The 15,089-nt window shown below is 37.8% G+C and overlaps 1 protein-coding gene across 2 annotated transcripts in view; it reads left to right on the plus strand.

The window, feature by feature from the left end:
- Positions 1-15,089, plus strand: part of Slc2a13 (solute carrier family 2 member 13) — a 336,909-nt gene that overhangs the window by 60,911 nt on the left and 260,909 nt on the right. For both annotated transcript variants that reach the window (XM_048366441.1, XM_048366433.1), the window contains exon 3: positions 9,348-9,556. In XM_048366441.1, coding sequence (XP_048222398.1) covers positions 9,348-9,556 — 209 coding nt within the window. The remainder of the gene's footprint in view (positions 1-9,347; positions 9,557-15,089) is intronic.

The following is a 15,089-nucleotide window of genomic DNA, read 5'->3' on the forward strand; positions in this document are numbered from 1 at the left end:
TATAAGCCCAAGGGAGAACCTTAATGTAAGAACTGTGGGAAGCCAGGCATTGGTGGCTTATGCCTCTAATCCTAGCTATTCAGGAAACTGAGATCTCAGGATTGTGGCTTGAAGCCAGCTTGGGCAAGAAAGTTTGTGAGACTCCAATAAACTACTAAAAAAAAGCCAGAGATGGCTCTGTAGCTAAAGTGGTCGAGTACTTACCTTGATCAAAAGAAGCCCAGAGAGAGTGCCCAGGCCCAGAGTTCAAGCCCCATAACTGACAGAAAAAAAAAAAAAAAGAACTGTGGATAATGCTGTAGGCCCATCAGTTATGAATAGTATTTCTTTGGTACAGGATACTGATTATGGGGAAGACATGCATATGTGCAGACAAGAGTGTGTATATGGTAAATCTCTCCTTCACATCAATTTCAAGGTGAAAATAGAAGATAAGTTGGAAACAATAAATGGAATTACACATTTGTGAGGTGGTACATTTTGTCTCTGGTTAGAATGATAAGTAAAACATGCATGATTTTATCTTTAGAGCAACCAGTAGAAAAGAAAGAACTAAGAAGCCACTAGGAGAACATTGACAGTAGGTTGATAAGCTGAATAAGTTTTAAAAAGGTAAAATCATGGAGTTAGAGAATGGATGGCATAAATAGAGAGCAAATGATAAATAGTATATTTATAACCTAGTTATAGTAAATATAAAACATTAGCATTATATGCCAAGGATATGCTCAAGTCTTCCTTATCTAATAGGTAGATGCTTCTTAAAAATATTACTGTTTTGTAATTCAGGTAACAAGTACATTTCTTCTTGCACAATAGCACCTTTAAAAGGTAAATATCTTTAAAAAATTTTTATTATCAAACTGATGTACAGAGAGGTTACAGTTTCATACGTTAGGCATTGGATACATTTCTTGTACTGTTTGTTTCCTCATCCCTCATTCCCTCCTCCCCCCATCCCCCTTTTACTTCCCCCCCCATGAGTTGTTCAGTTCATTTACACCAAACAGTTTTGCAAGTGTATTGCTTTTGTAGTTGTTTGTCTTTTTTTACCCTGTGTCTCTTGATTTTGGTATTCCCTTCCAATTTCCTAGTTCTAATACCAGTATACACGGTTTCCAATATACTCAGATAAGATACAGAGGTAGTGTAGGTACAACCACAGGAAGGGGATACAAGAAGATTATCAATAATAGAAGCTACAGTTACACATAGCACATTGAAAGTAGTTACAACAGTGATATAACAATCGTTTCCATAACATGGAGTTCATTTCACTTATCATCTTATGTGTTCATAAGGGTATAGCTCTTGGGCTCTTGTGATCCTCTACTGTGACTTGCCTAAACCTGTGCTAATTATTCCCTATGAGGGAGACCATAGAGTCCATGTTTCTTTGGGTCTGGCTCACTTCACTTAGTATAATTTTTTCCAACACCTTCCATTTCCTTACGAATAGGGAAATGCCGTTCTTTCTGATAGAGGCATAAAATTCCATTGTGTTTATGTATCACATTTTCCTGATCCATTCGTCTACTGAGGGGCATCTGGGTTGGTTCCAGATTCTAGCTATGACAAATTGTGCTGCGATGAACTTTGTTGTGCTGGTAGCTTTAGTGTGATTTTATTTGTGGTCTTTCGGGGTCTGTAGCCCCAAACGTGGGGCTGCTGGGTCATAGGGGAGCTCTATGTTTAGACTTCTGAGGAATCTCCATACTGCTTGCCAGAGTGGCTGAACCAGTTTACATTCCCACCAACAATGAAGTAGGGTTCCCTTTTGGCCACATCCCCTCCAACATTTGTTATTGTTAGTTTTCTTGATATAGGACATTCTTACTGGGGTGAGATGGAATCTCAATGTTGTTTTGATTTTCATTTCTTTTATGGCCAGTGATGTAGAACACTTTTTCATTTGTCTCTTGGCCATTCTCATTTCCTCATCAGAGAAGTCTCTTTTTAAGTCTTTAGCCCACTTGTTGAGGGGGCTATTGGTTCTTTGTGGTTTTGTTAGGTAAATGTTTTAATGCTATAGGTAAACTGAAAGTTAAGGAGGAGACTATACAACATTAAACATAAAAAGTGGCTAGATACTAATAATTCTTCACACAAAGTAGATTTTAAGAGAAGCCGTATTATCAAGGATAAAGAAGCCCATTTCATCTTGATAAAAGAGCAAGCTCATGAGAAATACCAGTGATGGACTGGAAGTATGGCTTAAGTGGTAGAGCGCCAGCTGTGTGTTAGAAAGCTGAGTGAGCCCATGTCTCTTTGAGTTTAAGTCCTCAGTATTAGCACACATACACAAAATACCATTGATAATGTGTAACTTACGTAATAGGAGAGTTTCAAAGCAGAGAAAGCAAAAAGGAGCAGATGATGGGTTATTCAATGATGTGAGTACTTAATTCTATACTGTTAAAAATGGCTAAAATGGTAAATTTCATTTGTCTAATTACAATGGAAAATTAGTCAAATTAAGAGGACAGTCCAGCTTTTATGTGAGATGTTCTCTATCCGACCATGACCTGTCCTAATATAAATATTAATAAAGTCCTTAATAAATTAAAAAGTGAAATCTCAAAAAATGTGTTTCTTGACCACAGCAGAATTAAATTATAACTTAATAATAAAATAGTGAGGAAATCCAAGTATTTGGTAAATAAAACAACATGCTTAAACAACCTGTGGTGTAAAGAAGCATCATAAGGGAAATTAAAAGGTAGTCTTAAATGGAAGGAAATGACAACATATCAAAGTTTATAAACTGCAGCTGAAATAAATGAATATATGTAGCTTTAAATAATTATATTTGAGAAGAGGAAAGGTTTAAAGTCATAATCTTTCTTAGGAAGCTAGAAAAATGTTTCTCTGGCCATTTTCTTATTTTAGTTGCTGTCTGAATAAAAAGGAGGTAGGAGGCTCAAATTAAAATTTAAGAATACCAGGACTGTTTGTCACCATCCTGGTGGTGGCAATCAGACACTCTGCACAGCTAAATGAAAGAATCCTAACCCAAAAAATAAAATAAAATTTAAAAACAAACTTTGCACTAAATTATTGTCACTAAATACATATAGGGTGACCATTTACATAAATAATTTTTACTGATATACAATATTCTGTAGAAATAGGAATGGAGGTCTTTATTTTTATTCTGTGTGTGTGTGTTTGTGTGTGTGTGTGTGTGTGTGTGTGTGTGTGTGTTGGTACTGGGGCTTTAACTGTGTCTCCTGCTCTCATTCAGGACTGGTGCTCTTATCATTTGAGCCACACCTTCACTTTCTGGCTTTCTGCTGGTTAATTGGAGCTAAGAGTGTCTCAAATTTGTCTGCCCAAGCAGGCTTCAAGACAGGATCTTCAGATCCCAGCCTCCTGAGTAGTTAGGATACAGGCTCAAGTACCAGCACCAGGAAAGGCTGGAGATCTTTAAAACACCACCATTCATATAGCTATCACTTAAGTATATGAGAAGCATTCCGGGAACTCAAAATGAAAATCCACAGGAAAATTAAACATCGTAGTTCTTATGTAGAATTGAAGGTATGTGATTTGAATGGGGCTTGGTCTCCTCTATTTCTTATTGAAATTCTAGAATTTCCTAGAACCCTAATTTCTAGAACCCTAATTCTAGAATTAGGGTTATTTTCAAATCTTACGCAATCTCTGGGTAAAGTTTACTCATCATCTGTGTGATCAGTTTAGTTCTTGACCTTTAATTCAGGAGATGGAACCAAATACTGGCTTAGACGGATCATAAGGAATTCAGTCATTTTGGTAACTTTCAAGAATCTACTGATACTAATAACTAACACTTTTTTTATTTTCGGTGAATAAAAACAAATTTGCACCTAAAACTTTATTATTTGTAAAAGCATGCCAAATTGAAACTGTAGAGACTGAACATGTAGCTCACTGGTAGTGTGTGCTTAACATGCTTGAGGAGGCCATGTTGTCTCCAGCACCAAACAACAACAAACCCCAAATCCCAACAAAAAGACTCAAAAAAACCTGCAGTTATTGAAAGTAAAGCAAAGCATCTTAATATTTATGAGATTCTTCTAATTCAAGCTCTTTAGAATGGGCTAACATAGAATGCTTTGTTAACCAAAAACAAATGAATATAAATGAGCAAGTTTGGAGCCAGAGAATGGAAATCAAACAACTGGAGATACAAATACAATTTTATGACTTGATTTTCCCCAGTTTATTATAAGACATGTGTGGGTATTATTGATAATAATGCTGTGAAAGCTTGATTATACTTAGGAGGTTGTCCGTGAGCATCAGCTTTAGGGTTTCCAAAAATAACCACTTTTGCTGTGACTAGAAAGATAATAGGCACTAAGTGAAATGAACTCCATGTTATGGAAACGACTGTTATATCACTGTGGTAATTACTTTCAACATGCGATGTGAAACCGTAGCTTCTATTATTGATGATCCTCTTATATGCCCTTCCTGTGGTCGTACTTTCACTATCTCTGTATCTTATCTGAGTACATTGGTAACCGTGTATACAGGTATTAGAACTAGGAAACTGTAAGGGAATACCAAGATTGAGAGACACAGGTTAAAAAAGACAAACGATTACAAAAGCAATACTTGCAAAACTGTTTAGTGTAAATCTACTGAACAACTCATGGGGGGAAAGGGAAGGGGGAGTGGGGAAGGGGGGAATGAGGGAGGAGTTAACAAACAGTACAAGAAATGTATCCAATGCCTAAAGTATGAAACTGTAACCGCTCTGTATATCCGCTTGACAATTAAAACAAACAAACAAACAAAAAAGAAAGATAATAGACAGAGATTTTGTTTGGAAAAATACAAAGTTAAGGTGGAACTGTATTTTCATGAATTATGGGCTAGTAGGATCATTGGACAAATGATCATGGTAAACCTTTTCAGTATCTTCAAGTAAAAGTGTTTCTTTAGTAGAATTTAGCTCCTCCAGAGCTATAGAAATAGTTGCACTTCAAGTATATCCTGTTGTAATAAAGTTCCCTTAGCCATCGTAGTTATCTATTTTAGCCTGCCATACAATTAAAACAATACGTCATATAGACTATACAGTGCCATTGGCAACTTTTTTTATACCATCGAGGAAATTTAGGAGGGAAATAAACAGGAAGAAAAGAACTAAATAGCACATGAAAGCAGAATATAGCACTTTATTCCTAGGCAGTTCCCTTTGGAAGACATGAGGCTGGGGAAGGCCAGTGTGAGACAGAAGTTGAAAAATGAAGTATAGCCAAGAGCTGATGGCAGATGCCTATAAGCCTGACTACTCAGGAGGCTAAGGTCTGATGATTGTGGTTCAAAGTCAGCAAAGACAGGAAAGTCTGTGAGGCTCTTATCTCCAATTAATCACCAAAGAAATGGAAGTGTAGGTCAAGTAGTAGAGTGCAAGCCTTGAGTGAAAAAGTCAAACAGGCTCATGAGGCCTTGACTTAGAGCCCCAATATTGGCACAAAACCCCACCACCACCACCAACAACAACAAATGAAACTGAAGAAAAATGAAATGTAAATAAAAGCAACTTTATATCATGTCTGTCTTGGTAATGTTCCAGTGTTTGATGGGACAAATAGGAGCAGGCAATACTTTCAGAAAGAACATCTGAGTTCTTTAAACATGAAGCCAAGATGAATGAATACTTCTTTTACAAATTCAGAATTAGTTATCAAGTAATCATTGACTATTTCTTGTGGCTTAGCTTGCAATACACATTTTTTATAGGATCAAGACTGCCTGGATTTGAATTGAATATTCTGAAGATTCTTAGGACTCTTAGGAGCTTGGCTTTTTATTTCATTTTTTTTCCCCCTTATGGCAGGCTGCTTTCCTTTGTCTGCCTGGTATACTGTCTTGCTGACAGAACATAAATGTTTTTTTCTTGAAGGTGTGGCCCTTGGGAGTTTGTTGTTTGTTTTTACCCCCTTGGGTGTTTTTTAAACATTTAGATTTGTGGTTCTTGGCTCCAACAGCACATTAGCACCACCTGGAAAGGCTTTAAATGAAATAGAATTCCTGGGCCTGGAGCCCAGACCAATTAATCACAATACTGGCGGAGGGTAGACCTGGACACTGGTGTGTTCATAAGCCCCCTTGATGATTCTCCTGTGGAGTGAGGGTTTAGAATCCTTGATTTAGCTTATAAGAAGGAGATTTCCTATAGCAGGAGGGGCTGCTGCCCTGGTTTATTACAGTATTCCTTATTTATCCAGTTCCTGATTTCCTTGGGTTTGGAAGACTTATCTCTCAGAACTGCTCAGTTGAGTTTCTATCACTCTGCTCCTTTAGTCTCATGTTGAGTTTTTCCTCACTTCTACAGGAAAGCAGCTCTGATTTATACTTCCTGATTCTCATTCTGTACATCAAGAGGAAAAAATATGTTGAGCTACATGACAAGAATTTTCTGGCTAACATACCCTGACCTGGAGTATTAGTTACCTTTCAGTTACTACCTCCAGTAATCCTAGCTCTTCAGGATACTATGGTTCAAAGGCAGTCTAGGCAAGAAAGCCCTTCCGACTCTTAACTCCAATTAAACAGCAAAAAATGCCAGAACTGGAGATGTGGCTCATGTGGTAGAGCCAGTAACTTTGAACAGTAAAACTGAGGTACAGTTCAAGCCTGGGTACGTATACACTCAGGGGAAGGGACAGAAAGTAAAGGAGAAATGGTTTAGTTCACAATTCTGGATGTTTCAGTCCATGATCAATTTCTCTGTGAGGAAGAGAGAGAGAAAGAGAAAGAGATAGGTGAATGGAACCTAACATGTTACTCATGCTAGACTGATGTAAGCCAGTTTTCTTTTTGTCTTCTTTCTTTCCTTCCTTTTCTTTCCTTGCTTTCCTTCCTTCATGTCTGTCTTTCTTGAAATACCAAGGTTTGACTCAGGTCTCTTTGCTCTTGTATTGCTTACTTGCTTGCTGAGCTATACCACCAGTTTAGCATTTTGGAAATTGAGTTTTACAGTCTTTTCTACCTGTGCTGATATTGAATCATGACTAGGTCTTAGCCTCTCAAGTAGCAAGGATTACAGGCCTGAGCCACTGGCCTCCAGCTCTTAAGTTTTTAAGAGAGAACATAATCTTTATTTATAGTAGTACAATCATTGACATAATAGATTTGGCTGTGTAGTTAACAAAGGAAAGGAGAGAAGAAGCCAGAGAGATGTATTTTTTGAGCTGACCTCACAGGTTCTCTTCTAGAGACTTTTCCAGAGAATGTCCAATTTTTGTCTACAGTTCTTAGGCTGAAAGGAATTACTATGCAAACAGGTTTGCAAACCTAACTAATGCAAAGAGTTGCTGCATGAACTATCTCTATGTGAATTTCAATCACAATAATTTTCTCTGTGGCTAATATGCAAACTTAAGATACTTTCATACCACTTCTTAAAACATTTTACTGAGAGCCTGCTGTACAATAGGTACTTTAGTAGGCCTTGTGCTGGTGAGTCAGATAAGTGCATAATTTGTTATTGTACAGTATAAATTGAGGTTGAGAAGCATAATTACATTGACGTTGAAAAACTGAGTTTTGGATGTGGAATTGTGGTTTGGGTGTTAGAGTGTAAACCTTGAGCAAAAATGCTCAGAGACAGCACCCAGGCCCTAAGTTCAATCCCCACAAAACAATAAACTGTATTCTGTGAGCACAGGTTTATTTTGACTCACTATTTCAGAAGTGATAGCCATGCTCTGTTAGTCTGTTGCCTTCGAGGTTTTGGTGTGATGGTATATGGTGGCAAGGGCATGTTGTGGAGGAAATGGTTAGGCATGTTGAATGGCTACCAGGAGAAAGGGACTGGGGTCCCAATATCTCCAGGGCATGTACCCAGTGACCTAACTTCCTCCCATCAGGCCTCGCTTCCTAGAGGTCCATCACTTCCCAGCAGTGCCATAGACTGGCAATCAAGCCTTTAGCACATAGCCTTCACAGGACACTTATCTCAACCATAGCAACCCTACTTTGTGTCTATGAGTATGTGCCAGTCCTGGGGCTTGAACTCATGGCTTGGGCACTGTTCTTGAGCTTTTGAGCTCAAGGCTAGATAGCGTTCTACTCCTTTGAGCCACAGATCCAGTTCCAGCATTTTGGTAGTTAATTGGAGATAAGAATCTCACAGGCACAGGCTTTCCTATCTGGGTTGGCTTTATACTGTGATCCTCAGATCTCAGCCACCTGAGTAAGGATTACAGATGTGAGCCTCCAGCACCTGGCTGAGAATAATTTTAAATTTCAACCAAGTATGAGCTGGGAGAGAGGGCTTACCCAATGTATTTGAAGGTCTATAAGCAGAGTACAGCAGGAAGAAGACAATTCACTCATCCCTCCACCTTCCCCTGTGCACTCAACCAGAATCCATCAGCTGTGACCTGTGGAATCTACTAGAACTTTGTGTCTAATCAATTCTTTGGTATAAAATGATTCATAATGATCAGTTTTTAAAGTAACAGCTCTGTTTAGAAAATAATTCACAAACCATATATACCACTTAAAAGACACAGCTAAATTATTTTTAGTAGATTTACAAAAATTGATTAGCTATATATTGGGATACAGTGTATTCCCATCTTTCAGCCATTTTGTTGCTTAGAGATAAGAGTCTCATGGATTTTTCTGCTCTGGCTGACTTTGAACCACTAATCCTCAGATCTCAGCCTCCTGAATAGCTATGATTATACAGCAGCACCTGGTAACAACCCTACTTTTATATTGTAAAATATAGTTATATTTTGTTTATTTTGTTTAGATAGAGATAGCCAAAGTGGTGTTTTTGTTTTGTTTTGTTTTGTTTTGTTTTTTGTATGTGTGTGTGTGTGTGTGTGTGGTCTTGGGGCTTCAACTATGGGCCTGGGTGCTGTCCTTGAGCTTCTTTTACTCAAGGCAAGCACTCTACCACTTGAGCCACAGTGCCACTTCCTGCTTTTTGGAGAGTTTTTATTGGAAATAAGAGTTTTACAAACTTTGTTGCCAGGGCTGTCTTTCAACAGCAATCCTCAGATCTCAACCTTCTGAGTAGTTAGAATTAAGGGTGTAAGCCACTGGTGCCTGGTTAGAGTGGTGGTTTTTATGTCTTTGGCTTAGAATATGTATATGTAATTGTGACTTTTACCCATTATTTATGGTAATTCATATGAGAGAAGTATTAGATTTTCCTCATTTCTCAATTTTCAACACAGCATGAAAATACCCATTTTGTGGTATGTGTGTACATAATATATGGCAAAAAGAAAATAATTCTAACACTAGATATTGTTGTGATCAACACAACAAATACAAAGGTGTGTGGTAAATATTTACTGAGTGCTTACAGGAGTGTGAATTTCTTGTTTCAGGTATATGTTGGGACTTGCAGCAATTCCTGCAGTTATACAGTTCTTTGGCTTTCTCTTTTTGCCTGAAAGTCCACGGTGGCTAATTCAGAAAGGACAGACACAGAAGGCTCGTAGAATATTATCTCAGATGCGTGGTAATCAGACAATCGATGAGGAATATGACAGCATCAAAAACAATATTGAAGAAGAAGAGAAGGAGGTTGGCTCAGGTATGTGTACTTAGCAGGAAGTACTTTACTTAATATTTGTACATAACAGGAAGTTTAAAAATCCACAATGGTTTTATTTAAAAGTTGTATTTTAGTATTATTTGATATAACTAAAGTGTATATAACTTAGGTATATAACCAAACTGCAGTGAATAACTTTTAGCTTTAAAAGTTACAGAATAATATTGCTGAAGAATGAAGGTAAAGCACTCACAAATGCGACCATAATGCTGCTATTTCATGTAATTACTGTTTTATATTTTTACTAGCTTTTCAGAGTGTAATGATTTATAGCAAATTCTCAGGCAGGGTCTATAATCTGGATAGTCTGATTTGTGCAAATAAGTTTGCAGGATGTAAATATGGATAAAAGTAGAGATTTCAAAAACATTTTTCAGCAGCGAGTTTAGCCTGATTAATTTGTATTCTCTAACTTTCTATTTGAACTACCTGGATCTTCCTTTTGTCTCTATATTAATTGACAGCCCAGATGGAGATACTGATTTATAGTCAGAATTTGTTTTTTATTCTTGAGGAAATGCTAAATAAACCCACCCCTAAAAAGAATATATCATGTCAAACACAGGTGTTAAGTATGTCCACTCATTTTCTCCTACTTCAGTGGACTTGAATGTTGTCTTCTTCCATGGATAGAATGCACACTGCTGAAGCAGATCCTTGTTTTACAGGGTTAGTAGTAGTTACTAAGAAGCTCTGATGGAAAGATCTCTTCAGAAAAAGAGTTCAGGATCAGCCTGAGTACCAAAGTAAAACATCTCCCTGTGTTAGCTACATGTGGCCTGACTTAACTTATGGTATTCAGGTACCACTGTAGCCTGATGGTATTACTTACACACACACACACACACACATACACACACACACACACACACACACACACACACACACGATCATTTTAGCAGGGTCAGCTTTTCTTTCTTCCATTCTTTTTCTTTGCTTCTTTTATCTTTTTAAAAGATATCTTTTTTTAAAAAATTATTTTTCTTTTTATGCTTGTCCTGGGGCTTGAACTTGGGGCCTGGGTGCTGTCCCTTAGCTTTTTTGTTCAATGCTGATGCTCTACTCCTTGAGCCATATCTTTGCTTCTGGTTTTTTTTTTTTTGGCTGGATAATTGGAGATAAGAGTTTCATGGACTTTCCTTCCTGGACCTGTCTCGGGGTCAGCTTGAATTTTGCTTTTCAAAATACTCAACTTACTTCAACAGTCTGTTATTTCTAAGAGTATATAAAGTTATTTAAACTACAAATCATTTTTTGTCCTATCTAAATTCCTGTCTTTGGTAACTCAGTGGAATGAGTTTTTGTTGTTGTTTGGCTTGAAGTTTGGGCCTGGGTGCTGTCCCTGAGCATTTTTGCTAATGCTCTACCACTTTGAGCCATAGCTCTACTTCTGGTTTTATGGTAGTTAACTCGAGATAAGAGTCTTTTGGCTATTTCTACTTGGGCTGGCTTTAAACTGCAATCTTCAACTCTCAGCCTCCTGAGAAGCTAGGATTACAGGTGTAAGCCACCTGCATCCTGCTTGAGTGTGTTTTTCTGTACTCTGTGCTAATTATGTATGAGTCGAAAACCTTGAATTTCACAATATTGAGATAATTCTAAATGTTATTTGGAATTTGGTTTTTATTAATTTATATAAATATGAAGACAGTTTGACTTACTTTTTTAAAAAGCCTGTTTAGAGGCAATGGATATAACTGATCTTTCCTATAGCACATTAAGCATCTAGCTTTATTTCATCTGCTTAAAATACATCTGGCTAATCTAGCCATGCTTTTGTTGACAGGGCGTCATTGAGTTTCATGGCTACTGGGAATTTATAAGCAAATAGACTTTGTAAAAATTTGAATCTCATGAGATGGTAAATACTTCTTTTGCTTTTGTTTTTATCCAAAGTCTTGGACATAGATAATATATTTCCCTATTTACCATTATTGCTTTCTATACACATTTGGATGGTTGGTTGATTTGAGACAAGAATCTTTTTGTACAGCCCTGGGTAATCTTAGTTGTTTCTGTAGCCCTGGTTGGCCTTGAATTCTCTGTGTAAACAGATAGCCTTGAACTCTTAACTCCTCCTTCATTAGCCTCACTATACAGCTATAGTTGTATGTCATCATATACATAGTTTGGACAGGTTCTTAAAATACTATAATCTTGTTTAAATTTTATTATGAAGTAGTTGTACAAAAAGGTTACAGTTTCATAAGTTAGGTCATGAAGATGATGTGTCACCCTTTCTACCATTCTTCCTATTTCTATTTTTCCCATCACTATTTCACCCATGATTTGGGCCCTTCTCCTTTTTTTCTTTTTTGGTACCAGTCCTGAGGCTTGAACTCAGAGCTTAGGTGCTATCGCTGAGCTTTTTTGTTCTAGGCCAGTGCTCTATTACTTCACTTTTGGCTTTTTGCTGATTAGTTTGGAGTTGAATCTCACAGACTTTCCTGCCTATGATTCTCAGCTCTGAGCCTCCTGAGTAGCAAGGATTACAGGTATGAGCCACGAGCACCTGGCCTGGGTCTTGTTTTTATGATTAAGAAACATGGTTAGTATGTTTAGTATGTTTAGTGCCAGTTACTTGGAGGCTGGGATGGGAAGATCTTTTGTTTTCTTTTTTAAATTTTGGCTCCCTCCCCCGCCCCCCCAGTCATGTGCATTTCTCAGTTTGATTGACATGAAGTAAAAATTTGAGGTCATCTCCTGGGCAGTCACTTGAGCAGGGGTTGAAAAGTAGGGGTGTCCCTATCACTAGAGATGACCGAATCTGTTAATTATCTGGGCAAAAGAAGATGGGAGTCATTATCAGGAGCTTTAATTCAGAAACTTGATAATTGTCTATAGCAAGGATAATAAAATCAACCAACTAGAAATAGGGTTTTTCTGAAGGCATCTTGGGGAAGAACCTGGGAATGAAAGTTGTGTGTTCATATACCTTATGCTAGCTTGCTTGATCCTATTAAGTCAACTTCTTCAGTTTCATGGTAGAAATGAAGAATGAATTACTGGTATGACCTGAAAGGAAAGCAAAAGCTGCCACTGCCCTGCCCTGGCCACCATTTTCCCTGGGCTCTGCCATTGGAGCCATTTGAGCAGTGTTTAGGAAAGGCCTCATATGAAATACCACCCGCGCCACCCACTTCTCTGCTTTGCACAGTTTTGTTTTGTTTTGTTTTTGTCAGTTGTAGGGCCTAGTTGCTGTCCCTGAGCTTGTTTTTCTTAAGGCTAGTGGTCTGTCACTTGAGCCACAACTCCATCTTCAGCCTTTTCAGTGATTAATTAGAGACAAGAGTTTCATGGACTTTTCTCAGGCTGGCTTCAAACCCTGATCCTCAGATCTGGACCTCCTGAGTAGCTAGGATTACAGGGGTGAGCCACTGGTGCCTGGTTGCACTGGGGCAGCATCAGAGGAGGAAAAATATGAAGAAGAAACACAGGCCCTCCTATGAAGATGGTAATGTGTGTGACCCTTGCAGAAGGCAAGGGGAAAAGGGGCGAAAGGAGGGTGTCAGGGTAGTACATGTAGGACAGGGAGGGAGGCAGACCTTGGGACAGTAGGAGAGTGTCTTTTACAATCCTGTAGAATTGTTTGTAGCATGTGGTAAATCCTGGGGTGGAGGGGATATTTGAGTTACCTGCCATGTTAAAAAAATATATACATTAAAATTTGTTTTTACAAGAATGCTAGCTAACTAGCTAGAAAGTTGGGCACATTAGAAGCTTAATACAAATAAATATTAATATATTTACTTACCTACATATACATATACCCAATATTTTTGCTTACCAATCAATATATACACACACCAACTGTGTATTTTTTGCAGTGCTGGAGATAGAACCCAAGGCTTCGTGTATGCTAGGCAAACACTGTACCACTAAGCCACACTCTTCCAATCCTCAAATCTTAATAGTTAGGCAATTATGAGAAAGCATGTCAGAAGCAATGTTGGTTGTTGAAATTAAGCCCCATCCTAATATTTGCTAGTTGCTACTGCAGGACATTCAGGTTACCAATAATTTATTTAGAAATATTCACCCCAGCAAGACTTTGGCATTGTGTAATTTTATCAGCTAGTGAACTCAATACACTGGGTGAATGTTGGCTCTGTTTTGCATTTGATGGAGTGCTTAGTTCTTACCCTTCAAAGGAATAGTGTGATAGGGAGAGGAATTTATTCAGGATCTTCCCATGAATTCATTTAAAAACATGATTTCCTTTACCTTCAGCCCTTTAGGGGTCATATTTAACATATACAGGAGCAGAAGGCTGCATCTCTCTTTTATTTTTCTTGTAGTAATTTTGCAATTAGATCATCTAGTCTTCTCATAAGTCATTTTCTTTTTAATTTTGCTTGTGGCCATTTCAGCAAATCCTATTTTGCAGAGTGGTCAGAAAGGGCAAATATTTATCATATTTTGATGGGAATTTTTCTGTAGTTTCTTGAGAAATCCAATTTTGAGTAATGACATTGCAATTGAATGCTCATTGTGGTTGACATCTGTTGCCTTGAGAGGAAAGCAGTCCTTTCCTCCACTCTTTCTCATAGATTGCTTTTATTTTGTTCATGTGGAAGGAAGTGTACAGTATCACCTGACCCAAAAAGCAATGCATATATGTCATTTAGTAGACGAACTTCAGCTTGATATTGACAAGAGAACCCATACGTTTCTGAATATTAGCAAGGAAAACTACAATACAGAGGTTGTTGCAAAATTCCAACGATTATCACAGTGGGAGGTTGTTGCATATGCAGGGTTGACGCAGAAGGTCAAATAGAATAGTGCTTTCATTGAACTGCATGTGTATGTGTGTGTGCGTGTATGTGCGTGTATGTGTGTGTGCATGTGCGTGTATGCTAGACCTGGGGTCTGAACTCAAGGCCTAGTATTCTTCCTTGGGTTATTCACTGAATGCTGATGTTCTATCATGTGAACCACACCTTCATTTTTGGCATTTTACTGGTGAACTGGAGATGAAAGTTTCATGGACTTGTTTGTCTAGGCTTCACACATCTCAGCCTTCTTCATAGCTAGGATTACAGGAGTGAGCCACCAGCACCAGGCCTGGCTGCTTTAATCCTTTAGTGTTAGTTCTATTAAATAGAAATTATACTGAAGTACTAGTAAAGCAATGTATTACTCTATTCAGTTGGTAGTAAAACTTTTTTTTCCCCTAACACATGATGACTTATTTAAAACCAATGGTTTCATCCAATATGGCTTTAAATAAAGGTTGCCATCAACTTTCTAAATCCCCAAGAGGGATTTAGAAATCTTAAGCAGAATTGGAATAGTTCTTTGGTTTTTACATTAAAATGTCACTGAGTCCTATTATATGGGGCTGAAGAACAGCACAGAGATTTTCCATTCAGTGGTCTCATGGGAGAAGGGAATGTTTTTCAGATTACTGGTAGGCTAACAAAACATTTTTTCTTGTCTTATTAAGTACAGAGGTAATACTTCTAGGCTGTGTATTTCTGCTTTCTTAGATGTTCTTAAATCTGAGTCT

The sequence above is a fragment of the Perognathus longimembris genome, chromosome 1 (assembly GCF_023159225.1).
Source record: "Perognathus longimembris pacificus isolate PPM17 chromosome 1, ASM2315922v1, whole genome shotgun sequence".
NCBI lineage: Eukaryota > Metazoa > Chordata > Mammalia > Rodentia > Heteromyidae > Perognathus > Perognathus longimembris.